Raw genomic sequence first — 27822 nt, 5'->3', positions numbered from 1 at the left:
CATATTATCCTGTAATTATTTACTCTTATTTAGGACCCCCCAGGTGGTGCTAAAGAACCCGCCTGACAATGCAGGAGACGTAAAGAAATGTGGGTTCGATCCCTGGGTCAGAAGATCCCCTAAAGGAAGGCATGGCAACCCACTCCAGTGTTCTTGCCTGGAGAATCCCTTGGACAGAGGAGCCTGGCAGGATACAGTCCATGGGGTTGCAAAGAGTCAGACATGACTGAAGTGACTTAGCATGCAGACATGCATGTCTTAGCAAGAGGAATGTGAGTGTTGGATTTAGATCACAGGATTTATACTAATGTCCAACCACTGACAACTTGGTGTTAGGCAAGTTACTTAAACTCTTTGAGCCTCAGTTTATTTATCTATGAAATTGTAATTGGTAAAATAACTAATACATCTTAATCATATGGCTATATTAAGTATTCAGTAAACATTATGTTTCCTTCTCTATATTTCACTTGCCCATCAGTCTAATTCTCTATTTCAGTTGCCCCTACAGCTTTCAACATGTGAGACATAATAAATAAATAAGAAAGTAAAATACTGTTGACCAGCAGGGAGTATCAGACTTTCATATCAGAAGATATATTTCAGTAAAGAACTATGATAAATACAATATTCACATTTTCTGTGGTAGATTTAAACTATCTTGTATACATTTAATTGATTTGCTCTCAAAGTGAAAGAAAGTGAAAGTGTTAGTTGCTCAGTGGTGTCTGACTCTTTGTGACCCCATGAACCATAGCCCGTCAGGATCCTCTGTCTATGGGATTTCCCAGGCAAAAATACTGGAGTGGGTTGCTATTTCCTTCTCCAGGAGATCTTCCTGACCCAGGGATCAAAATCCAGGTCTCTTGCATTGCAGGCAGATTCGTTACCCTCCACAAGTATAATTTGTTATTTGTTCAATTTCTCCTTCCCAATGAGGCTGCAAGCTCCGTTGAGTTAAGGATCACATCTGTCTTCTTCAATCCAATATAGCAAAAATTTAGATCACAAATAAATATGTGCTGAAAGAGTGAATAAAATGTATTTGCTTGCATTAGAGACTGACCATGTGAAGAAAAAAGGAAAGGTCAAGAGTGTGTGGAATTCAATAAACTGAAAAATTTTAAAGAAAACCAAAAGTAGGAATAGGACTAAAAGGAATCTTCAGTATAGTCAGAAGTACTGAAATCAATGAGGTCAGCTTTGGGACCTACAGATAAAATCAATATCCATAATTTAGAAATTTTGAAGTCATTGTAAATTAAGAAGTACATATCCAAATGTGTTAAATAAACTGACCCAAACCATAAATTTACTTAGAGTTTATATTAAACCCCAAGCAACTGACTCCAAGATCTTTTCTGTGTCCAATTCCCTATTTTCTTTTCATTGCTCATGACTACCTGAATAAAAACATGTGATGGGGTAATGGTAGAAACTGTTGGAGAAAATAAGCCCCTCTCATGGCTGATGACTGCCATTTACTAACATACTGGTAGCTGCAACCTTGGGGATCATGATTATTCATCCCTGACAATGATCTGTTATCTAATTTTTGTACCTCAGTGTCTTGGAAAACTTGGCAGTTTGTTGAAACATTTGTTCTTACTGTATTTGTTCAAGCAAATACTTTATTTGGAGCAGAAGTCTTTTTGGATGGACTGGCAATATAAAATTCCAGTTTAATCAGTTCCACTCAATCTTTCTTTCTTCATAGGTTTGTAAAACCCCTGAACAGGGTCCAAGATGAGCTGACTACTTAAAAGACTCCATAAAGTTGCCTGTATCCCAGTTCTACCTCCTTCGTGAAATCACTCTTGATTCCTCCAACCTGAGTAGTTTTCTGATTCCAGACTTTCATTTAACCTCTCTGAATGAAGCATAAGACAATTCTACCTTTCATATTTCTTTATAAGCTTGGAAGAGTGCTAGAGAACATAACAGGTCTTCAGTAGAAAGTTTGAGTGCCCGATTCAAGTCAAAGTATATTGAGGTCAATCACCAACCTCAGTGTGGATGCAGGGAATCTAGATTCGTTCTAGGACTTATTAAAAATAGGCTGTGTGTATGACTACATCATTCAAATCTGTCTCTATTTTCGCTTTTACAAAATCTTACTGCAGTTATTCCTATTACTGTTAAAAGCTTCATTGGATAATGAAATGAATATAGGCTTCAGTATCTGAAAAACCACATTTCACATTCTGTCACTTAATTACCTGTTGAATATGGTAACATACCTTTTACCTCTGGGCCCTTTTCACAACTGTAAGATGGAGAAAATGAATATTTTACTGAACTGAGAGCTAGAGATAGTATTTGTCACCCAATCCAATTAATTCTTCCTCTTTAATGTTCCTAGTAATGGAAATAACACATACATTCACAATGAAGTCAAACACAAGTAACTTACTATGGATTAATACAATTTAACAAATTATTTAGAAAGGAAACAGAATGAACTAGATTTTTTGTCATGAAAAAAATCTCAAAAATATATGTTGACTGAGAAACATCAAATTATAAAGGAATGTATGCAACATAACAATATTTATAAATTTTAAAAACATTTGGTGATTTAAATAATATTAAATATAAATATTTAAATAGGTAGCAAAAAAATATTTAAGTTTGCACAAAGACTATCCAAACAGTTCAGAATTGTTATTCAATTTTGGGAAGGAAAGATACGAATCTGATAGGTGAATGGTTTCAATTTTATTTGTAATGGATTTATTACCAAAAAGTCTGATAAAAATGGCAAATGTTCATTATTAAATATTGATGTTAAATATACAGTGCCATTCATACAGTTTTGAGTACCTTTTGAACGGATAAAGTATGTCACAGTTCTTTTCTAACTGAAAGCATCTGCCATATATCTGCTCCTTTCCCTTCTCAAATGCCTCTAGCTTTCATCAGTTCATACTGCACCTACTGAGAAAGTTTATTACGACCCTTTCCTTCAAGTGTTTTTGCTATTTCAACAAAAATCCAACAATTCTTAAAACATAACCAGTCATAGTTTAGTAGTTTAATGTGCCCCTTTTTGTTTGTGTCCAGATGACTTTCTAAGTTCCATTAGAGCTTTCAAGCCTTTTGGAATCTTGTTTTTATAACCTCATTTTCTATTTCTTTTTCTTCCTTTCTTGCACCTCACAATCTGACATCACCTGTTTATTATCTGACAAGGCTATATGCTACATGCCTCTAAATATACTGGTTCTTCTTCCCCAGTGCCGCTTTCACCATTCCACCATCTCCACCCACTTCTCTTCTCTCTGGAAGACAGGGACAATTCATACCTCAACATAAACACATGCTAAATGTTTAGACTTCCTTTCCTACCATCTCTTTACAGTCTGAGCAGATTTATACCTTCCTTGTCCATGTTCCTATTCACTTTATTCATGCTCCAAATCATCATTCACCATGTTGCATTATAGTTAGTTATATAGATAAGCGGATTGAGGGGAGGAATTGCATTTATCCTTTTTTGTAACCTCAAGTTCTAACAGATGCTTAGAATAAAAAAGGAAGAAGACACTAAAAACATTGCCCCATCAAATATAAGCTAAAGGTTTCAATAATATGGAAATTAACACCTAAACATAACGAAGGAAACGGGAAAATCAGATTGCAACTAGTATAGTAACAGATACAGTAAATTATGTATTTGTAATATAACAATTCAACAAATAGGGGAATGCACAGGGTGACTGAAAAACAGAAAACTATGGATGACTATGTAACTAAGAAGATGAATAAAAAGACTTGAGAGGAGTTCTGAAGAAGCAAAAAAACCCCAGGAGACCCTACTCCAGAAAATAGAGATTATAAAAGTGAAGAAGAATTAAGGAAACAGAAGTAGACTACATAAAAAATGAAGAGAAACTAAGAAAAGTATGTGTAAAATGATAAAGAAGAAAAAGAAGGTTCACTTTAATTTAAGTAAGAGGGTGTTTATGGATTATAATTTTCGTTACATTCTGGGTACACTCTTCAGAAACTCTATAATCATAAACAACTTTGAGTGTGCTCTAAACCACTGTCTTGAAAGATTTTTTCCATAAGCTTTTATCAGTTATACACTCCTAGATGTGAATTTATTTGCTTTTTTGCTCTCCAATATCCTTCAGCTACCTGAGAATGAAGAATTTGAAAAAATGAGTTCAAAAGGGAAGAGCTATAATATGAAACCTAATAAAATAATATTATTTTATTGCTCTTAGTTACACTGAAATGAGTACTGGAAAAAGAAAGTTAGAGATGTCAAAAATAAATTTTCCCTAGATATACTAACAAGAAAATAAATGTAAAACCAAGTATTAGAAAATATAGAAACCCACAGTCTGATGTGTGAAATTCACATATCAAAGTTTTAAATCCACCTGAGGCATAGTCAGGATTCTATTCATGCCCCAAGAGGTAGTCATAGATAGGATTCTAGATGAAGATACCAAGGTATGAGTTTATTTACCTGGAAGTCATTGAATATCTATAATCAAACACCTGGTTGATTAGGTTCTGAAACCACCATTGCTTATTAATTAGTTGTTCTCAGAAAAGAGGTTTTAAAATTGTTTTTCTCAGACACATTAGTTATAATTATCTAATTAAATATACATGTTATAAAATAAAAGGTCCAGATGTTTTCCTTTAATTGTGATTAATCCTTTTTCTTCACCCATATAGAATTGATTACCTTCCAGAAACAGATTCCTAAACATTTTATCTTCTATAGATGAAGGAAATATTGGTATTTGGGATTCCAAATAATAGAACTGTCAAACTGAAAGGGACCTACGTATATCTCATAGTTTTGAAACTCTAAACCATCATTTATATACATTTTTCCTCAATCTCAAAATATTGAGAGGCTAGAACCTGTCTCAGCTAAACTGGACTGCATCTTGTCCTTCAAATTGTCATAAAATCCTTCACATGTAAGTAAAAGTTTGCTTCCCCTATTTTAAGACCCCCTCTTTTTTACTTTTTATAACTGCATGCAATAGAAATAATTTTTAGTGTCTGTTTCATTAACTTTTTGTGTACATAAACTCAACAACCCCTTTAGCTTTCTGTTTTCAAGACTGAAAGACTAAACCCCTTTTATATTTCTTTTTAGGAGGAAAAATACCTTTCACTTCTGGAGAAAAATCACGTTTGTCAACTTTCTCTAAACCCTTTTGCATTCTACTTATTGTTTACAGGTAAAATTAATAAAAAACATTGTAAAATTGTACAGCATATAAGAATACAGGAGAATCAATTGATCTCCTGGTAGTTTTCATTGTTTTGGTAAGTTTGCACATCATATTTTAAGTTAGAATTTACACTGGAAACAGTTTACCCAGATTTGGGTTTTCAGATGTGTCTTCTTTTCAAGTATCTATAAGACTTCTTTCTTGAAAATTTTACAAATATCTAGTAAATCTCCTTCCATTACCACTGACAATCAGTTTATACTTTATCTCTTTTTAGAAACTAATGAGGTTAGAGGAACCCATGTTTTCTCAGATTTATGTGTCACCAGTTTTTCTTACCTGTTTATCAAATTGCAGAAGATGAGGATCTTTCATATAATCATCACTGGCAACAGAACGCTGACTCCAAAAATTATAAAGCCATTGGCTTTTCCTAATATCTTTCACATAACCCTAACTGTGTGAATCTAGTTAAACTAAAGGTCTATTTACCTTCTCCAAGTGCCAATGAACTTTTCAGTTATTTTCCACTACTAGTCACTTTGTTACTCCAGATGTTACCTTGCTTTAGGATAACACTCATTCAATCATCTCCATAGCAATTCAACAACAGAATCATGTCTGACACTAGAGTCACTCTACTTATTGTTAAATTTATCCATATTCTATTTCACCTGCATAAGAAAAAACATTTTCATGAAGTCAGGTTTTTCTGTGTTTTCTAACAAAAAGTGCCATAAATCTTGCCATTGTGAAAATAAAGCTAATTAACAGCTCTAGAGGATGGTGATCAAGTGATTGCCTAGATAGGAATTTAGAAGGACTTCATGAATCAAGGGACTTTACCTCTAGGGACCTATTTGGTTTGACCAGAACAAAGGTCCAAAAGACTCATAATACTCATAATAAGATACTAGACAAGAAGAAACAGCATATATTTGTCAACATAGAAGGATAGCACACACTGTACTCATGATTTTGTTACCTTGATGTATAACTTTTAAATATTTCAGTACATGGTTAATGGATTTCCATTTTCACACTTAATCTTGTCCCCACAATTGTCAGAGGAAAGAAGTTTTCTATTGGCTGGTTTGGTGACATGAAGAGCCCCAAACTGTCAGAGGCCAGTTGTAGCTGTGTTCCCTTTGGAACATTCTTTCCTGGGGGCACCAGGACCTCTGAATCTATTAAACCAAAGTTTACAAGAACAGGAAGCATAAATGTTTATGGTAAATTATTTGGCTCTATTGTTAAAGAGGCTTTCCCCCCCTTGAGTACATGCATTCTGGCTAAAGGACAGATGGTAATATATGGTGGCCATTGGCTTCATGATATATACTGCATCAGATAGACAGCTTTCTAAACTTGCAAGGTGTTCATTCCCCAGCTGATATAAAATTGAGCATTCACCAGGCCATTCCATCACTCTATGAGTGATTTTTTTTCTGGAATATGAGACATAGTTAAGTGTAGTAAATTCTACAGGTGTGAGACTGTTGTCACACTTCATTTTCTATAAAAATGTGTCCAGATTCAAAATTGCATGGGGCATCATAGGAATAGATAAGGCAGAAAAAATACGGTGTAAGTCCATAAAGGGTAGTGTGCTAACAGAACCACCATGGTTGGGAAAATAAGTACCCAGAAAAAAATTATATCACTATGAAGACAAATCTTAAATCCTTCCAGAAAATATAGACACTGAATCTACTGAGAGTTTAGTGAGTTGCGGCATGTGGAGTGTACTGAGGCTTTACTTTTGTATTGGCAACGTGGGCAATTGGCCGTAATGATAGCCAGGTTACCCATCGTGAGGGGAAATCAATGTGTTAAGTCTATGCAGATACTTCAGTTAGACAGCCACATAATAATTGTAGGGGAATTAAATGCCCCAATCACATCAATGGATGTGTTGATATATTGGTAAATCTGATTCTACTTTTGATCTGTGGGTGAGGTTGTAAAACTGAATCTTAAGAGCTTTATGTATAGCCATGTTTCTCTATTTAAGACATGTTTCACTCTCACTGTGTGAATGTGAGGTATTTTCCTCCATCAATGAGATATTGACAACTTTTATACAAAGCTTTTAAAAAGAAAAAGGCTCTAAGAATTGGTTTATAGAGATTACTAAGTGCATGTAAATCTGATGAAACTCATGTTCCAAAAAGTCTTTTAACTGACTTCTACTGTTTTAAATGTGCTAACTTTTTCAGAAAAAATTTCTCATAGAAATTATAGTTCAAAGCTTTTTACATGATCCAAATTCATATAATCAAAACAAATTCTTAAATAATTCAGACTTATTTGATACATTTTTGAAAGTAAAAATTAATGTTCTCCTTGATCTTACCAGTATACAGCAAAAATAAGCTTTTAAAATTAGAAAAAGTATAAAATTATGTGTTCAATCAATTTGAGTTATACTTTTAAGAATATAGTGTGTCCACTTAAACTTAGCAGTTAATGTTCTTAGGAATTTTAAGACCTTACCTTACTATCAAATACAGTAATTAGTGGATTGTCTTTGAACAATTTGAAAATAATTTTGAATATCAAAACATTGGTCATTGTGTGTGACGTATGTGTGTATGTTTGGGTATGTGACTTATTTATTTATAGAACATCTATATCTTGTTTTTATCAAGTTAGCAAATGTGTTAATTTTTGCTGTTTTAAGCATAACATTTACTGCCTGTAAAAAGTGTAAGTAGAATGTGTGTGGCTGTTGAGGGTTATATATTATATATAAACTTTGCTGGCTTACCAAAATGACTCAGTATCATAGTGAGAAGTATGATAGACTGCTCTCAATTATTCACCTTCAGCAACTCTCAGTGGAATAGAAATTAGTTATGTTGGTTAAAAGTCATAATTAATATGGGTGATTGTGACTATACTAGAATTTAACATGACCCCAAAATACTACTGACTAAGCAAGTAATAGAATGTGGACTTGCTTACCAAGGGGTTAAAGAAAGGACATTATTCTTAAAATATTACTCTTTAAAAAAAAATCACTGAAGTATAGTTGATTTACAATGTTTCAGATGTACAGCAAAGTAGTTCAGTATCTAGCATCTATCTATCTATCTATCTATCTATCTATCCTTTTGCAGATTCTTTTCCACTCTAGGCTATTACAGGATATCAAATATAGCTCCCAGTTCTACTCTGCAGGTTCTGTTGGTTATCTATTTTATTTATAGTAGTGTGTATCTGCTAGTCCCAAATTTCTAATTTATCCCCCCACCCCCAGTTCCATACTTCTTTCTCAAGACTTTTGGCTATTCAGGGTCATTTTTGTTTCTATACAGATTTAAAATGTTTTGTTCCAGTTCTGTGAAAAATGTCACTTGTGACTTGATAAGATTATGTTGACTCTGTAGATTGCCTTGGGTAGTATGGTCATTTTAACACTGCCAATTCCTCCAATGTAAGAGCACTGTATATATTTCCATCTGTTTGTGTCATCTTTGATTTCTTTCATCAGTGTCTTATAGTTTCTGTAGTACAGGTCTTTTGTCTTCTTTGGTAGGTTTATCCTAGGTATTTTATTCCCTTTGATGTGATAGTAAATGGAATTGTTTCCTTAATTTTGCTTTCTGATAGTTCAGTTTTAGTGCATAGAAATGCAACAGATTTCTTTATATTAATTTTGTATCTTGAAACTTTACCAAATTCATTGATGAGCTCTTGTAGTTTTCTGGTGATATCTTTGGGATTGTCTATCTATGGTATCATGTCATCTGCAAACAATGATTGTTTTACTTCTTCTTTTCCAATTTTTTTTCTTTTTATCTCTTTTTGCTGGGGTCCAGCCTCGGCAGGATCCAGGGGTACCCTCAGGATGAGCGGCGTCAGCGAGAGAAAGAGAGAGAGAGAGAGAGAGAGAGAGAGAGAGAGAGAGAGAGAGAGAGAGAGAGACCAGACTGGGGGTGTGTAGCAGAGTCTGACAAATCTTTATTTTTTACCGTAGCTTTTATATTCTAAGTTAGAACATTTTTAAGGGGAAGATAGTTTTAATATTACACCAGCCTGTCCTACATGAAACCAGGGTGTTTTCTGCATACTTCTTTGTGAAAGTCTTGTACATTATCTTCTGGCCTTGGGGCCTATTGACATTTTATGACCTAGGTGAATGCAAAGCTGTTTTCCGTAATCTATTCTTTAATGAACACAAAGGTCAGTTCTTTTGCAGAAGTTATCAGTTAAATTTATCTAAAAGGTTTACCACACAAAGACTCTACAGCTCTGGTGAGGCAGCCCCTGTTTAGCATTCCTGGTTAAAATTAACAATTCTAAACTCTTATTTTTCTAAATCTTTAACTATAACCACTTTTAGAATAAATTTTTATGTTCTCTAATAGGGCTTCCTCACCCCCCGAAGGGCTCTGTACCTATTAGGGCCTTTTGTGTGATCAGGTTCTTTATGCTGTTTATGATTAAGGTGTTGTGAGCAGTCATGTGCATTAGTATGCATTTGCCAAGCAGGCTAGAATGCCAGCAAAGGGGTCTAAATTGAAGCACTGCTTTCATCCTGGATAATCTTATAGGATACCACCGTCTGGGGGACATATTGATTAAAGTTCTAAGTTGATTCTGTTTGGAGAGAGATCAGGGAAGGTCTTCTACCTGTGTCACAGAAATTAGGGAGTAGTCTATTATAGCAAGCATCAGAAAGACAGAGATCATCTTTAAGGTGAGCGCCGGGGCAGCTTTTCGAAATCCCTGAAGTCCTGATCTGCCTTGCTTGTCAGGTCTTCTCCTCATGACCTTGTCATGGGTGGGATCTCGTGTGCTGGCTTCCAGCATCTTTTTCTTTGATTGTTGTGTTTAGGACTTCCAAAACCATGTTGTATAACAGTGGCAAGAGTGGACATCCTTGACTTGCTCCTGATCTTAGAAAGAATGCGTTCAGTTTTCCACTGATGAATACGATGTTAACTGTGGATTTGTCAATATAAAGCCTTTATTATATTGAGGCACTCTTTCTGGAGAGGTTTTTCTTTTTTTTAATCTTAAATGTCGAATTTGATCAAAATCTTTTCCTGAATCTATTGAGATGATTGTATGGTTTTTTATTCATCAATTTGTTAATGTGGTATATCACACTGATTTGCAAATATTGAACCATCCTTCCATCCCTCAGATAAATTTCATGTAGTTGTGGCATGTGACACTTTTAATGTATTATTGGATTGGGTTTGCTAGTATTTTGTTGAGGACTTTTTGTATCTACATTCAACAGTGACATTGGTTTTAATTTTCTTTTTTGTGTGTGTTACTTGTCTGGTTTTGTTGTCAGGGTGACCTTGGTCTCATCGAATGGCTTTGTGAGCATTCCTTCCTTAGCAATATTTTGAAGTAGTTTGAGAAGAGTAGGTGTTAACTCTTTGCTAAATGTTTGATAGAATTCACCTGTGAACCTATTTGGTTCTGAACTTTTGTTTGTTGGGATTTTAAAAAAATATTGATTCAATTTTATCTTTTCTCTTCTTCCTGATCCAGCCTTGGGAGATTGTACCACTCTAAGAATTTGCCCATTTCTTCTAGGTTGTCTGTTTTATTTGCAAATATTAATCTCTTATGATCCTTCATATTTTGGTGGTTTTAGTTATAACTTCTTGTTCATTTCTGATTTAATTGATTTTGGCCCTTTCCCTTTTTTTTTCTTGATGAGTCTGGCTAAAAGTTTATCACTTGTTTATCATTTCAAAGAATGAACTTTTAGTTTCATTGATCTTTCCTAGTGTTTTTTTTTGTTTTTTTTTTTTTTAAGTTTCTGTTTCATTTATTTCTGATATTTATGCTTTCTATCCTTCTAGTAACTTGGGTTTTGTTTGTTCCTCTGAGATTTAACTTATTCTTTGAGGTAGGCCTGTATGGCCAAGAAATTTCCTTTGAGAACTACTTTTGCTCATCAACATTTGATGATAGCCACTCTGACAGGTGTTGTTAGGTGATATCTCATTGTGGTTTTAACTTGTATTTCTCTGGCGATTAAAGATGTTGAGCATCTTTTCATGTGCCCTTTGGCCATCTGTATGTGTTCTTTGCAAAAACGTCTGTTCAGGTTTTCTACCCATTTTTATTTTATTTTATTTTTTCTTTTAGTTTTATTCTATTTTTTTTCCATTTATTTTTATTAGTTGGAGACTAATTACTTTACAATATTGTAGTGGTTTTTGCCATACATGGACATGAATCAGCCATGGATTTACATGTGTTCCCCATCCCAAACCCTCCTCCCACCTCCCTCCCTATCCTATCCCTCTGGGTCGTCCCAGTGCACCAGCCCTGAGCACTTGTCTCATCCATCCAACCTGGACTGGTGATCTGTTTCACACTTGATAATATACATGTTTTGATGCTGTTCTCTCAGAACATCCCACACTCGCCTTCTCCCATAGAGTCCAAAAGTCTGTTCTGTACATCTGTGTCTCTTTTTCTGTCTTGCATACAGGGTTATCGTTACCATCTTCCTGAATTCCATATATATGCATTAGTATACTGTATTGGTGTTTATCTTTCTGGCTTACTTCACTCTGTATAATGGGCTTCAGTTTCATCCATCTCATTAGAACTGACTCAAATGTATTCTTTTTAATGGCTGAGTAATATTCTATTGCATATATGTACAACAGCTTTCCTATCCATTCATCTGCTGATGGGCATCTAGGTTGCTTCCATATCCTGGCTATTATAAACAGTGCTGCGATGAACATTGGGTACACGTGTTTCTTTCAGTTCTGGTTTTCTCGGTGTGTATGCCCAGGAGTGGGATTGCTGGATCATATGGCAGTTCTATTTCCAGTTTTTAAGGAATCTCCACACTGTTCTCCATAGCGGCTGTACTAGTTTGCATTCCCACCAACAGTGTAAGAGGGTTCCCTTTTCTCCACACCCTCTCCAGCATTTATTGCTTGTAGACTTTTGGATAGCAGCCATTCTGACTGGTGTGTAATGGTACCTCATTGAGGTTTTGATTTACATTTCTCTGATAATAAGTGATGTTGAGCATCTTTTCATGTGTTTTTTAGCCATCTATATGTCTTCTTAGGAGAAATGTCTGTTTAGTTCTTTGGCCCATTTTTTGATTGGGTCATTTATTTTTCTGGAATTGAGCTGCAGGAGCTGCTTGTATATTTTTGAGATTAATCCTGTGTCTGTTTCTTCATTTGCTATTATTTTCTCCCATTCTGAAGGCTGTCTCTTCACCTTGTTTATAGTTTCCTTTGTTGTGCAAAAGCTTTTAAGTTTCATTAGGTCCCATTTGTTTATTTTTGCTTTTATTTCCAATATTCTGGGAGGTGGGTCATAGAGGATCTTGCTGTGATTTATGTCAGAGAGTGTTTGCCTATGTTCTCCTCTAGGAGTTTTATAGTTTCTGGTCTTACATTGAGATCTTTAATCCATTTTGAGTTTATTTTTGTGTATGGTGTAAAAATATGGAATGCTTCACGAATTTGAGTGTCATCCTTACACAGGGGCCATGCTAATCTTCTCTGGATTATTCCAATTTTAGTATATGTGCTGCCGAAGCAAGCACTCTACCCATTTTTAAATCAGGTTGTTTGTTTTTATTGATGTCTTGTGTGAGCTATTATATATATATATAAAATAATATAAAAAATATATAAATATATATATAGGACATTAACCTCTTATCAGTCTTATCATTTGCAAATATTTTCTCCCTTACAGTAGGTTGTCTTCTTGTTTTGTTGATGTTTCCTTTTTTAAGAAAAGCTTTTAAGATTAATTAGGTCCCATTTGTTTATTTTTGCTTTAATTTCCTTTTCTTTGGGAGTCATATTCAAGACAGTATGTCTTATGGCAAATAGTGTTGCACACTTTTTTTTCCAGCACTTTAAATATATCCCTCCACTCATGGTCCTGTAAAGCTTCTGCTGAGGAATCAGCTTATATTCTTATGGGACTTCCTTTGTATGTGATTAGATGTTTCTCTCTTGCTCCCTTTAAGATTCTCTTTATTTTTAATTTTGTCATTTTAATTATAACATGTCATGATGTGTTTCTCTTTGGGTTTATCTTTTTTGGGACCCTCTGTGCTTCCCGTATCTTGATGTCTGTTTCTTTTCCCAGAGTAGGAAAGTTTTTAGTCATTATCTTTTCAGAGAATTTCTCTGTCTCCTCTCTCTTCTCCTTCTCAAAGCACTATAATATGAATATTACGCACTTGATGTTGTCCCAGAGTTCCTTTAAACTCGTCATTAAAAAATTGTTCTGATTGGGTGCCTTTCACTCTTCCATCTTACAAATTGCTTATCTGTTCTGTACTATCTTGTGTCCTGTTGATTCCCTCTCGTTATTTTTTGTTTCAGTTATTGAATTCTTCAGTTGTGATTAGTTTTCTTATATTTTCTGACTCTGATGACATTCTCACTGAGTTCTTCCTTTGTCTTTTTGAGATTGATAAACATGCCTTTAACTATTTTTAAAAAACTCTTTTATCAGGTGAATTACTTACCTCCATTTCATTAGGGGTTTTTCTATTCTTTCATTTCATTCTTTTGTTTGGAACATACCCCCCCCCCCCCACCAGTCTTTTTATTTGGTTTCGCCAATGATTCTTGCTTCTGTGATAGGTGAAATAGCTACCTCTCCCTGGTGGCTGAGATAGTAAAGAATTTGCCTGCAGTGCAGGAGACATGGGTTTGATTCCTGGCTTGGGAAGATCCCCTGGAGAAGGAAAGGCAACCCACTCCGGTATTCTTGCCTGGAGAATCCCATGGGCAGAGAGGCCTGGTGGGCTATCGTATATGGGGTTGCAAAAAGTCAGACACGACCGAGTGACTAACACTAACACTAAGCCTGGTCTTGAAAGAGTGACGTTTTGTAGGAGCATACTTTGAGTTGACAGCGTGTGCCTTGGGGCTTTGGCCATTAGGCTGGAGTGTGAGCCTTATACTGGGAATAGTATCTGGTGAGTGCTATGCCTAACGCCACTTTGGAAGGAAGACTGGAGATTGAAAAGGTGCAGATGAGGGAGATCCCCAAAGCTCACTAGCAACTCTGATATCCAAGAGTGTTCCAGAAGTTCCCTGCTCATTTGGCAGATGATCTAAAGTTATTAAATGGACTTTTCCCCCATCTAGTCCAGGTGCCCGTTAAACTGCTGTTTTTTCACTGTGTCTAACAGTGAGTGAGTTTGTATTCTGCCCTTTGGCTACATCCCTCCCTGCCACAGTTTGCCATGATGATTTAAGGTTCCCATGAGTACCATGTTCCATCATTCCTACCTGTGTTTATGTAGACTACCTCTGTGCATTAGCTGTTCAGTCAGCTGTTTGATCTTCAGCAATACTTGCTCCATATGTAGGTACAGATTCAGTGTGCTTAGGGGAGGAGATGAGTTCAGGGTCTTTCTAAGCTGTCATTTTGCCCTTCCCCCAGTCAGGGAGTACTGTGGTTGTACAGTTCCTTGGAAGGAAAGATGACCTATGGTACAGACCTTACTAATCTGTGGACAGGGCTAATTGCTGATGTGTTTGTTTAAGAACTAAGAAAGAACAAGAGTATACGTTTCTTGAGATGCAATCTAGGCTGCATTATGTGGATGGACTTTTCAGAGAGGGCAGAGAGAATGCCCCTGTAAAAGTCCATTAGAGATTATTCACTATACAGGAACAAGGTAACTTGCCACTGTGATGTAAAGCAGCCTCTTTTCCTTAGAATAATACTGCTTCATTGTTACCGTATACTGTTCATTCTTAATGGATTCTAAAGTGTGGCCATAGAAACATAGTTGAAGTCTCTGCATAGACACAACATGAGTTTCCCCTTACCACGGGTGATCTGGCTACCACCATGACTGACTGTGCAAGTTTGTAATGCAGAAGTAAATCCTGACCACAATGGATGGAGCCACACCTCACCATGCTGGCAGTACACTCGCCATCCACCTGTTCTGGAAGGATTAGAGACTTGTCTTCATAGAGATATAAATTTGTTCTGGGTATTGATTTTTCTTCCCCAACCATAGTGCTTCTGCTAGTACTACCATTATGGACTAATAGAACATTTTTTGCCATATCTATTCCTATGCAACTTTGGAGACGTTTTTATAAAAAGTGAAGTGTCACAACAGGCTTATTTCCTTAGAATTCACTAGACTTACTCGCACTCAATAACCGAGAAACATCTCATGGATATAGTGGAGGAATGGCTTGACGAATGGTCAGATTTTTTGTCAACTGGGAGGTGAACACCTTAAAAGTTTACGAGGCTGCCTATTTGATGCAGAAAATAACTTAAACCAGTGGCTGCTATATATTGTCCTCAGCCTGATAGCTAGCGTATATGAATCCCAAGGGTAAAAAGTCACTTTAACAATAGGGCTGAGCTATTTATTATGGGAATTTATGTTTTTTATTGGAAAAGGAAATGGCAACCCAATCCAGTATTCTTGCCTGGGAAATCCCATGGACAGAGGAGTCTGGTGGACTAAGTCCATGGGGTCGCAAAGAGTCAGACACGACTGAGCAACTGAAGATGAAGATGCTTCTTATTATTGTGAACTTTGGTTTAGTAGGTTCAGAGGTCCTAGTGCCCCAGGGAAGAATATTCCAAAGGGAACATAGCGAAGGCTGGCCTCTGACAACTTTGAGCTCTTCATACCGCTGAATCAGTAAATGGAAAAGGGCTTGCCTCTGACAATTGTTGGAACTAGGGAAACACTGAAAATGGAAGCTTATAAGCCATATATTGTAACATTTGAAGATTATAAATCAAAGAAGCAAAATCTTGAGTGCAGTGTGTTCTATCTTTTAGCGTTGATAAATGTAAATGTGTTGTTTCCTCATTGTCTCTAGTGTCTTTTTTTGGCTGCACTGCATGGCTTGTGGGATCTTAGTTCCCTGACCAGGGATTGAACCTGGGGCCACAGCAATGAAAATGCCAAGTCCTAACACCTGGACCACCTGGGAATTTCCTCCAGTGTCTTATTATGAGTCTTTAGTACCTTTGTTCTGGTCCAACCAAATAGGTCCCTTAGGGGTAAAGTCCCTTGATCCATGAACTCCTTCTAAATTCTGATCTTTGCAGTATCACTTGGTTATTGTCCCCTAGAGCTGTTAGTAACCTTCGTTTACCACATGTGGCAGTATTTTATAGAATTTTTTGTTAGCACAAGAAAATCTAAGACTCTATGAGGACTCTCTTTTCTTTGTACAGGTAAAATAGAAGGCTGAGAATAAATTTAACATTAAGGCAAGTAACTTTAGTGTTATACATGATACTGTTTTGTAACTGCTGTGGACATGAGCCACATCTTTAGGTTCATGAGTGGTATCATAAAGCAGGATAGTTAGCGTCTGGGGGTAACAAATTGACCATTCAGTTCAGTTGAGTCACTTCAACGTGTCCGACTCTCTGCAACCCCATGAACTGCAGCACGCCAGGCTTTCCTGTCCATCACCAACTCCCGGAGCTGGCTCAAACTCTTATCCATCGAGTCAGTGGTGCCATTCAACCATCTCATCCTCAATCATCCTCTTCTCCTCCTGCCTTCAATCTTTCCCAGTATCTGGGTCTTTTCCAGTGAGTCAGTTCTTTGCATCCGGTGGCCAAAGTATTGGAGCTTCAGCTTTAGCATCGGTCCTAATTGACCATTAGTGGAGCATAGTTGTGAAAAGGGTATTGGCATATTGAATAAGGTACACTGACCTTGAATTTAACTAGGATCACAGTGCTAGAGTAAAGTGAAAGATACTAGGAAAATTGAAATGACTTTATAATGTTGGGGGTCAGCATTCTGTTGTTAGTGATAATTACATGAGTGATTCTCAACCTCTGCAATTTGATGAACAGGTAAGGAAAATTGGTGACACATAAACTAAGAACACAAGGGTTCTTATTATCTGCATTCATTTTTCAAAAGAGATAAAGTATAAACTGATTCTCTTCTGTGAACTGGAAACAAATTCATTAATACATGCAAAATTTTCAAGTTGGAAAAAGAGTATAACTGATATATGAATATAAGAGAAACCCAAAACCCCAAAGCTGAATAAGTTATTTCCAACTATGTCACTTTAAGTTATGATGTGGAAAATGATATGAAATGATACAAATGATATGGAAACTACCAAGAGAGCAAATTGGTTCTCCTGCTCTCATATGTGCTTTAATATTTTCTAATTTTTTAATGTTGTCTCTAAACTATAGATAGAAAGCAGAAAATTTTAGAGAAAGCTGACAAAAGTGATTTTTTTGGGGAAAGTGAAAGATAGGGGGTAAAGTGATCCTAAGAGGAAATATAAAAGGGATTGAGTTTTTGAGTCTTAGGAATATAAGTGGTGATATAATTTGCTGGGTTTATGTATGGAGAAAGTTAGTTCAAAAGGACACAAAGTTTATTTATATTGCATGTAATCATAAAAAGTAAAAGAAGTGGTCTTAAATTAGGGAAGGTAGATTTTTATATGGATGTGGAGAAGAATTTATGGCAGTTTGAAAGATAAATTGCTGGACATTTTAGCTGATGGAAGTTACAACGTCTCAATATTTTTAGATTGAGAAGGAAATTTATACAGATGACAGTTTATATTTTCAAAACCAAGAGATGTCTATAGGCCTCATTCAGATTGGTAATTCTATCACTTGGAACCCTGGCTACCAATATTTTCCTCATCTATAAAGTTAAATGTCTGGGAATCTGTTTTTGGAAGACTGATCAGTTCTATATGGGCCAAGACAATGAATTAATTATCATAAAAGGCAAAGAGCTAGACCTCTTCTTTCATATCATGAACACTTAATTAACTAAAACAAATGGTTGTAATTAAGTGTTGAGAAAAATAGCCTAACAGCTTATTCTTTTGAACAAGACCAACCTGTAAGAGAATGTGGTTTCAGAATCAATTAGGAGATTGTAGGTATTTGATGACTTCTAGGTGAATAGACATCATATGCTGGTGTCTCCATCCTGAATCCCTGAGCTCAAGGCAATAGTCACAGATACCCATTTCAAACTATGAGGTTTTTTTTAAGCTCAAATGTTTTAATAGAGATCAAATTGCCATAACTTGATGTTGTTATGTGTATAATGCTTTGCCATTAATATTGTACAATGTGCTTAACTATTTACCATGGGGGGAAAAAGCATCAAATAATCAGTAGCATAATAGCATTCCAGAAAAGCTCTTGAGAAACTGTAGATAACTCTGAAGCTAGAAATTCATGTAGACATTAAACAAAACAAAAGCAAATTTCTGTCTAAAGTAGTCAGGCTCCCAGAGAAAACATAGGATTGTGGTTTCCAGGGAGGAAGAAATGGGAAGTTGTTTAATAGATACAGAGGTTCAGTTTTGCAAGGTGAAAAAGCTCTAGAGAAAGAAAAAGAAAGGAAAGAAAGATCTATGACATGACACATGAGTTTTTAAAAAGAATACCACTTCACAGATGACTATTAATACCAGATACAGAAAACTACTGGCTTAACTGGTGGGCAGAGGGGAAGTGGGGCTTTCCTGGTGACTCAGGGTAAAGAATCTGCCGGCAGCGCAGGTGACACAGAACAGGCGGGTTAGATCCCTGGGTCGGGAAGCACCTCTCCCCCGCAGGAGGAACTGGCAACCCACGGCAGAATTCTCGTTTTTAGAATCCCATGGACAGAGGAGTGTGGAGGGCCACAGTCCATTGGATCACAAATCAAACTATGAATCTTTATATTCTCTGATATTTGGTTGGATATTTCTCTCTCTCATTTTATTACATATAGGTAAAATTTACTTTTGACTACTTCTAATATTCTTGTTTCCAGTACTCATTCCAGAGTAACTAAAGAACAGTAGTGTTTTCCTATTAGGTTCCATATTTATATTTTATTCTCCTGTAAAATAATTTTCCCACAGATTTCCAGTTCTTATGTAGTAGAATTTATTGGAGACCCAAAGGGCAAATAAACTTAAACCTGATGTATATAACTGATAAAGTGAAAATGAAAGTCATTCAGTCGTGTTTGATTCTTTGCAACCCTGTGGACTATACAGTCCATGAAATTCTCCAGCCCAGAATACTGGAGTGGGTGGCCTTTTGCTTCTCTAGGGGATCTTCCCAACTCAGGGATGGAACCCAGGTCTTCCGCATTGCAAGCGGATTCTTTACCAACTGAACCACAAGGGAAGCCCAAGAATACTGGAGTGGGTAGCCTAAACCCTTCTCCAGGGGATCTTCTGTACCCAGGAACCGAAAGGAGGGTCTCCTGCATTGCAGGCGGATTCTTTACCAACTGAGCTATCAGAGAAGCACATGTATTGCGACCCCATGTACTATATAGTCCATAGAATTCTCCAGGCCAGAATGGTGGAGTGGGTGGCCTTTCCCTTCTACAGGGAAATCTTCCCAACCCAGGGATCAAACCCAGGTCTCCCGCATTGCAGGCAGATTCTTTACCAGCTGAGCCATGAGGGAAGCCTGTATAACTGAAATAGATTATGGAGAAAGTCTTCCAAGAGCTGGAGTGGTTAAAAGATACCTGCAGACACAGTATTATTTATAAGTTGTTTGTGATTATAAAATTTCTAAACAGTAGATCCAGAAAGTAATGAAAATCACATCCCATAAACTACCTCTTACTTAATTTAAAGTAGGCCTTGTTTTTCTTCTCTTTGTCATTATACACATACTTTCCTCAGCTCCTCTTCCTTATTAGTTTTCATTTTGACACAGTTTACTTGTTTTTCCTTAATTATTTTTCATTTTTATAATACCTATTTTCTGGGCTGATTTTTTTTGGGGGTCTCTTTAGAACTCTTCTCAGTCATTTCTTTTTTTAAATCCATCTTCTTAGTTATATTATCATTTATATTTTCTTATTTTTCAATCACCCAGTTAGATCCTCTTATATCTTCATTGAATTGTTAGTTTATAAATATATGATTTACTGAATCTATACTATGTGAATTGCAATCTGATTTGCCCATGCTGAAGGCTATCTTTGTTATATTTAGATCATAATTTCCACCTCACTGAAACCTTTAGCTTGTATTTGATGGAGGCAATGTTTTTAGTGTCTTCCACCTTCCTTTTTATTCTAAGCATGTGTTAGCAGTTGAGATTACAAAAAAGGATAAGCACAATTTTTCCCCTCAATCCACTTATGTTTATAACTATTAATATAATGTATTAATAACATGGTAAGTGATACTTTGGGGGCATGGATAAAGTGCTATGAATAGAAACAAAGAAGGCATGAATCTGCTTAGATTGTGAAGAGGAGATGGAAATGGGATAGTATGTGGCCTTGTCAGATAACAAACAGGTGATGTTGGATCATGAGGTTCAAGAAAGGACGTAGGAAAAGTGAGATACGAAATAGGGTTGAAAAGTGCCATATTCAAGCAGGCTTTGATTGATCTGTTAGGAGTTTGGGGTTCACCCAGAAGCAAAAAAAGACTCATTAAACCATTAACACTATGATACAGTCTGTTTTGGAAGTTTTGGATTTTTGTTGAAATTGCAAAAACAGTTGAGGGAGAGGATCCCAATGAGGTTTCACAGTACTTCTAGTGAGAACTGATGAAAGGTAGGGGCAGTGGGAAGAGAAAGGAACAGATTTATGTCAGATGCACTCAATTAAGAAGGAAATTGTGACGTATTTCACCCATTTAATAAGTACCGAAAACTATATGTTTGGCATCATTCAATGCAGAGATAACAGGGGACATTTGTTATTTCACTATCAGATTTTTTTGGTAGTGAATTATTACAAATAAAATTGAATTCACTCATCCTGTAAAATTCCTATTTTTCCCTCCCCAGAGAAAATCATTATTCTGAAGTTGTTGGATAGGCTTTTTGTTCAAACTTTTATACTTCTAATATGAATATATATACATACATAAAATATTTCTTGTATATATTTAATATTTTTAATAATTACTGAGTGTTTTTGAAGCCACAAAATTACATAATTTTGAACATATTATTTTATAATTTGATGTTTTTAATACTTTTTGAGATTCAAAAAATGATAACAATTATAAATCTGATTAATTCAGTTTCCTTTCCAAATAATTCCTTCCTTGTATTAGTTTATAATAATTTACTTATATGTGACTTCATTGTGGACCTCATTATTTCCATTATCAGGAACATTAAAGAGAAGGACTTAACTGGATTTGATGACAAATACTCACAGTATTTTTGTTGTTTTGTTAGTCACTCAGTTGTGTTCAACTCTTTGTGACCCTATGGGCTGTAGCCTGGCAGGTTCCTCTGTCCATGGGATTCTCCAGGCAAGAATACTGGAGTGGGTTGCCATTTCCCTCTCCAGGCTCTCACAGTATAACATCTCTTAAATACTAGTTTTCTACATTTCACAGATGGGAAAAGTTTTCAGAGATAAAATTTATATTATCCAAGATCACCAAGTTATTAGGTTACAACACAAAATATATATTTTTTCAGATATGAAGCCTATACTTATTTTATTATCCCATGCAGCATCTTAAAAAATAATAAAAAAATAATTGCTATGAGGTATTCTAAGAACTAAAGTAGAGACAAATTCAAAGAATGATGCAATTATGCACAGAAGCTATCTTTAATATTGTGTCAGATGGAGTCTAGAGTTCATGTATAAGATGATATTGATGAGCAACCTTAATATACTTTGACCTGAATTGGGAGCTCAAGCTTTTTACTGAAGCCCTGTTATGTCCTCTAGCACTCTTCAGGGCACTGTGGAGTTTATTTTTTATTTTTTTTATTTTTGTGTATTTATTACTGTGGAGTTTATAAAGAAGTATGATGGGTAGAATTGTCTTATGATCCAGCTAGAGAGTTACAGTGAAACACTGGAAATCAGAAAATGACTCAGGTTGGAGGAATCCAGAGTGATTTCATGAAGAAGATAGAACTTGAATTCAGGCAAGGGATCCTCAGGAAGTCATGAATAAAGGAAAAAAATAAAGCAGAAAATTGGGGAGGAGACTTGGGTTTTAGTAGATATGGGTTTTAGTATAAGCTCTAACACTAAGTAGACTTGGTCAAGTTATTTAACATATTTGGGTATTTATTTCCTGCTCTATAATGACAAGTGATTTTCCTAAATAAGGGATATTGAATTTAACAATAGATCCCAAAGTTGACCTCATTGATTTCAATCTCTTTGACTAGACTGAAGACTTCTTTTTAGTCTTGTACCTACCATTGGTTTCCCACCAGACAAAATTTTCACTTTCCTAAATTCCCCAGACCCTTGATCTTTCCTTCTTTACTCACATAATCAGTGTCTAACACAAGCAAATGAATTTGATCTTTTAAAAAACTTGGGGGTAGGGCCACCAACACCCTGGAGAGTGGAAAATATATGTATAAGCTTTGTCTCCCCCTGAGCTTAAGTACTAATAGCCTATTATTCACTGGAAGCCTTACCAAAAATATAAACAATGCATGAACACACAGTTTGTATTTATGTGTAATATATGCTATATTCTTACAATAAACTCTAAGAAAGAAAATATTTTTAAGAAAATCATAAGGAAAAGAAAGTCTATCTACAGTGCTATAACTTTGTATCATCTGTTTACAAGATGAATCATCTGTCAGTGACTACATCTGCTTGTCTCAGGGGATACCATATATTGTGAATTTTATATATATTACTAATTCTAGACATCGCAAATGAAAAGATAATGGGAAAAGAAATTCATATTTAATTACAGTCATAACAATTTATGTACTGTTAACAAAGAAGCTGGAGAAGGCAATGGCACCCTACTCCAGTACTCTTTCCTGGAAATTCCCATGGATGGAGGAGCCTGGTAGGCTTCAGTCCATGGGGTCGCGAAGAGTTGACATGACTGAGCGACTTCACTTTCACCTTTCAATTTTATGCATTGAAGAAGGAAATGGCAACCCACTCCAGTGTTCTTGCCTGGAGAATCCCAGGGATGGGGTCACACAGAGTCGGATACGACTGAATTGACTTAGCAGTAGCAGCAGCAGTAACAAAGAAGCAGGTATATAATTGCTTTATGGTAGCTTTGGGTTGATGCAACTTCTTCATGGCAGTCCTGCGTATATAATAGTGAATAAGTCATTATAAAATTTTAATGGCATATAGTATTGCAGTCATATTCATAACAGTGTTGGAAACATTGCTGTATTTTTAAAAAGCCCACTTACCAGTGACTATAGGCAGCTTGCAATTTCTCCAATAGAGAAAGATAGACAGACCTACTGTATGGTAAAGTAATTTTTTGGAATCACTTATAAAAGGGCAACAAAACTAGCAAATGATTAATTTTATATTAAATATTACTCACTTAATATCTATATAAGGATAGGTTATCCACTTCAATACAAGCCATGCTATGAATACACATTCTACATGTAAATTTTTGCATTTTCATATATCTATTGCAAAAATCACATCTATGGAGACTTGGGCTGTTCAAAAACAGGTTGTATGAGTGTCAACTGTACATATTATTTACCCTTTCAACAATTTTTTTGTGATTTTAAGTTTTGACACATTGGGTTGAAGAAGTTTTGGTACTTAACTTTATGGGGCTTGCAATCCAGATGGAAAGGAGAAATTGAGTAAATAATAAATTAGGAAAGGAGAAATTGAATAAATAATAAATTCCATTTGTGACCCAAAAACTGTAATGTACCAGGCTCCTCTGTCCATGGCATTTGCTAGGCAAGAACACTGGAGTGGGTTGCCATTTCCATATCCAGGGAATCTTACCAACCCAGGGATCAAACCTGCTTCTCCTGCTTGGTAGGTGGATTCTTTACCACCGTGGCTTCAAAAAGCCTGTGGCTCAGTGGTAAGGAATCCACATGCAATGCAGGAGCTGCAGAAGATGGGAGTTCAATCCCTGGTTTGGAAAGAGCATGACTATCCATTCCAGTATTCTTGCCTGGAGAGTCCCATGGACAGAGGAGCCCAACAGCTATAGTCCATGGGGTTGCAAAGAGTTGGACACGACTGAAGTGACTTCACACCAGGGAAGACCTTTCATCACATTATGCATTTCATAATTTTAAGCTTGTCAAATCAATATGTTAAGTACCTTAAAGCAGCATTTCTCAAATTACTTGTGTCAAAGGATAGGTTTATTTTTAATTTATACTCTTACATGGACTATTATTTTGATAAAATATAAAAACAGAAACTTTAGTGCCACTGTAATGTCAAACTGCTAGAGAAGTTTCTAAATATTCAGTCACAGACTCTCTACCAAATATGGCACAAACTGGTAACAGACACTTCACAGATTTGCACCTCTCTGTGTGGGCCACTTTTTCATTGCTTCAAGGAGTTCAAATATGAATGGTCATAATCTCTGCCTTCATGAAGTTTACAATCCCCTTGGTGAGTTAGAACTGTACTTAGTTTAAATTAATACAAATGGTAGTAAAATAAATGGCTAGTAATAGTAAAACAAGAATTTGTAGATGTGGTAAATATCTGAGTAATACTGAAGATGAAATGTTCCCACCGGAAGAGTCAGAGGAAGGTAACTTCCTGAGAGATTGCAATAGTGATTAGTTCTATATGACTGAGGTAGGTCATGTTAATTTAAAATCCAAAGTCAAAAGGTTTGGGGTTGACTTCCTGTTACTCTTGTTGACCATCATGTATTTCATGAGTAGTATCAGAGCACTCACCCTGAAAGGAAAAAGGTATGAGATGGAAAGACAACTTGATGGTAGAGAATAGCTCCACATGACAGCAACTAATTTTTCTGTGTGATCATGCTGCAAAGGCTGTGAGGTAATTTGCACGCTGAAGTAGAAATAGGCTTGCATAACTTTGGTTTCTCTTCTAGTTGATTAACATAATCATCATAATTTACATTTTTTCTATTGTTCTTCAGGTAGCAAAACCTACAAAGCCAATGTATGGAGCAAATCAGTCTATGGTGTCAGAGATTGTGTTCCTGGGACTCACCAATTCCTGGGAGATTCAACTTCTCCTCTTTGTGTTCTCCTCTAGTTTTTACATAGCAAGCACAATGGGAAACTTGCTCATTATGCTCACTGTTATCTCTGACCCTCATTTACACTCCTCCATGTACTTTCTGTTGGCCAACCTCTCCTTCATTGATCTGGGATTTTCTGCTATCTTTTCTCCCAAGATGATTTATGACCTTTTCAGAAAGCATAAAGTTATCTCTTTTAGTGGCTGCATCACTCAGATCTTCTTCATCCACTTCATTGGTGGCGTGGAGGTGGTGCTTCTCATAGCCATGGCCTTTGACAGATATGTTGCCATATGTAAACCTCTCCATTATCTGACCATCATGAGTCCAAGGATGTGCATTTTCTTTATAGCAGCTGCCTGGATGATTGGCCTTATCCACTCCATGGTTCAACTAGCTTGCGGGGTAAACTTACCCTTCTGTGGCCCAAATGTGTTGGACAGCTTTTACTGTGACCTTCCTCAGTTGATCAGACTTGCCTGCATAGACACATATGAACTAGAGTTCATGGTCACGGCCAACAGTGGATTCATCTCTGTTGGTTCCTTCTTCATTCTGATCATTTCCTACATTATCATCATTCTCACTGTTCAAAAACAGTCTTCAGGGGGTTCATCCAAGGCTCTGTCCACACTTTCAGCTCACATCACTGTAGTAGTCTTGTTCTTTGGTCCTTTGATGTTTTTTTATATATGGCCATTTTCCTCAACATACCTGGGTAAGTTTCTGGCTATATTTGATGCAGTTCTTACTCCTTTCCTGAATCCTGTTATTTACACATTCAGGAATCATGAAATGAGGGTTGCAATGAGGAGAGTATGCAAACAGCTAGTGAGTTACAGGAGATCTCTAAAGTGATGAGCGATTTCTTCACTGTATTGTGAAGAGCTCTTGTTTTGTTCCGCCCCCCTCCCTGAAGAGCTCTTGATTACTAATGCTCAGTGTTGATGGTCATACTCAGAAAGAATCTTTTGTTTGTCTTTGATTTGATTACACAAAGATATAGAGTCCATTTTGTCTTTCACTTAGGAAGCAGGGACATTCACCTTTGAAAAGAGACTTACATATAGAGTATTTAAAATCAAAGTTTACAGAAACCTTGAGCCTAAATTCGTAAGGAATAATGTTTATAAGAAGTAATTTTTAGAAATACCTTGGAAGGAAGATTTCTTTTAGGCCTTCAAAAAATGGAGATATATCTCCTAATCTACCCTATTTTGGATAACTTCTATTTACTTTGACTATATCTGCAAACACCCATTTCCAAGTATGGCCACATTCACAGATATTAGGGTTTAAAATTTCAACATGTCTCTTTGGTGGACCCAAATCAAGCCACAACAGTTGTGTAAGTAGTATAGGTATCTGAAAACAGAAACAATTGTAGGATAACGACCTGTTAATGAGTGCAAATATATTAATATTGAAAATAAATAGTAGAACAAACATTAACTTTTCATAAGTAATTAACTATACTTTTAATGGAGTATGTAAAGTCAGCATAAGGTGCAAAAAATTACTTTTGTAAGCTAAAGAATCTCTAAGTAGGAAAATTACATAACATAAAATTACATAACATAAAATATAGGAAAATTACATAAAAATAACATTTAATTCTTTTAGTCAGGAGCAGAACAAATACATCAATATAAATTTGTCATGTCATTCTAACAGGAAAATCCAAATTCTAGTTTTCATTCAACACAGTATTTGGTGGTAAACCATTCCTAAGTTAAAAAAAATAAACCTATCGAAGCTGAACTATGCAAACTTTGCCAAAATATTAACATGTATCATTTTTTTCAAAATCATTACTTAAATATTATATACTTTAATTTATATTTATATTCATATGTATGTATATATGACCAAGGCGAACAATTTACTTCTTGCAACTTCAATCTCCATTGTATTTTGTCTTTTAATATCCTCTTTCAGACTTTGGAATAAGCAGACATTTTATTGTAGGATAAATTTGTCCTTTTATTTTCCTTGATGAACAAAACCAGATCCTATTATGTTGCATTGTTACTCATATTTTGAGGGACTATAATTACTTCTAATATAGTTTCAATCACCCATTTTATGACTTTAACTAAAGTAACTAACATTTATTTTACAGACAGGACTCTGTTAAAAAAAGAATGACAATAGTTTAAGTGGCAAAACTGATATTTTTTAATTAAAAAGAACTTAAAAAAATTGAAGTATAGTTGATTTACAATGTTGTGTTAGTTTCAGGTATATAGCAAAGTGACTTCAGTTTGTGTGTGTGTGTGTATGTATATGTATTCTTTTTCAGGTTCTTTTCCATTACAAGTTATTACAAGATATTGAATACAGTTCACAGTGCTATACAGTAAGTAGGTCCTTGTTGTTTATCTATTTTATATATATAGGAGTGCGTGTGTGCGTGCTCAGTCATGTCTGACTGTGACCCCATGGACTGCAGCCTGCCAGGCTACTCTGTCCATATGCATATGTTAATCTCAAACTCCTAATTTCTCCCTCCCCCACTCTTTCCCCTTTTGATAACCATGTTTGCTTTCTATGTCTGTGAGAAAGAAGTAAGTTTTGTAAATAAGTTCATTTATATCATGTCTTAAGATTTCATAAGATAGCATATGGTATTTGTCTTTAACTTA

At 35.7% G+C, this 27822-nt stretch overlaps 1 protein-coding gene and 1 non-coding gene across 2 annotated transcripts; one reads left to right on the top strand and one right to left on the bottom strand.

Moving 5' to 3' along the window:
* Positions 1 to 12655: 12655 nt before the first annotated feature.
* Positions 12656 to 12762, bottom strand: LOC136172710 (U6 spliceosomal RNA). The gene has a single exon (XR_010664062.1). It is a non-coding gene; the product is annotated as a U6 spliceosomal RNA (small nuclear RNA).
* A 12331-nt stretch (positions 12763 to 25093) lies between these two features.
* On the top strand, positions 25094 to 26035 carry LOC136172597 (olfactory receptor 4F3/4F16/4F29-like). Its single transcript, XM_065942018.1, has one exon. The coding sequence runs from the start codon at positions 25094 to 25096 to the stop codon at positions 26033 to 26035; it is 942 nt and encodes a 313-aa protein (XP_065798090.1).
* Positions 26036 to 27822: the final 1787 nt, after the last annotated feature.

This window comes from Muntiacus reevesi, chromosome 7 (genome assembly GCF_963930625.1).
Source record: "Muntiacus reevesi chromosome 7, mMunRee1.1, whole genome shotgun sequence".
NCBI lineage: Eukaryota > Metazoa > Chordata > Mammalia > Artiodactyla > Cervidae > Muntiacus > Muntiacus reevesi.
Note: the sequence above shows the minus strand (reverse complement) of the source record. Positions and strands in the feature narration are given on the sequence as shown.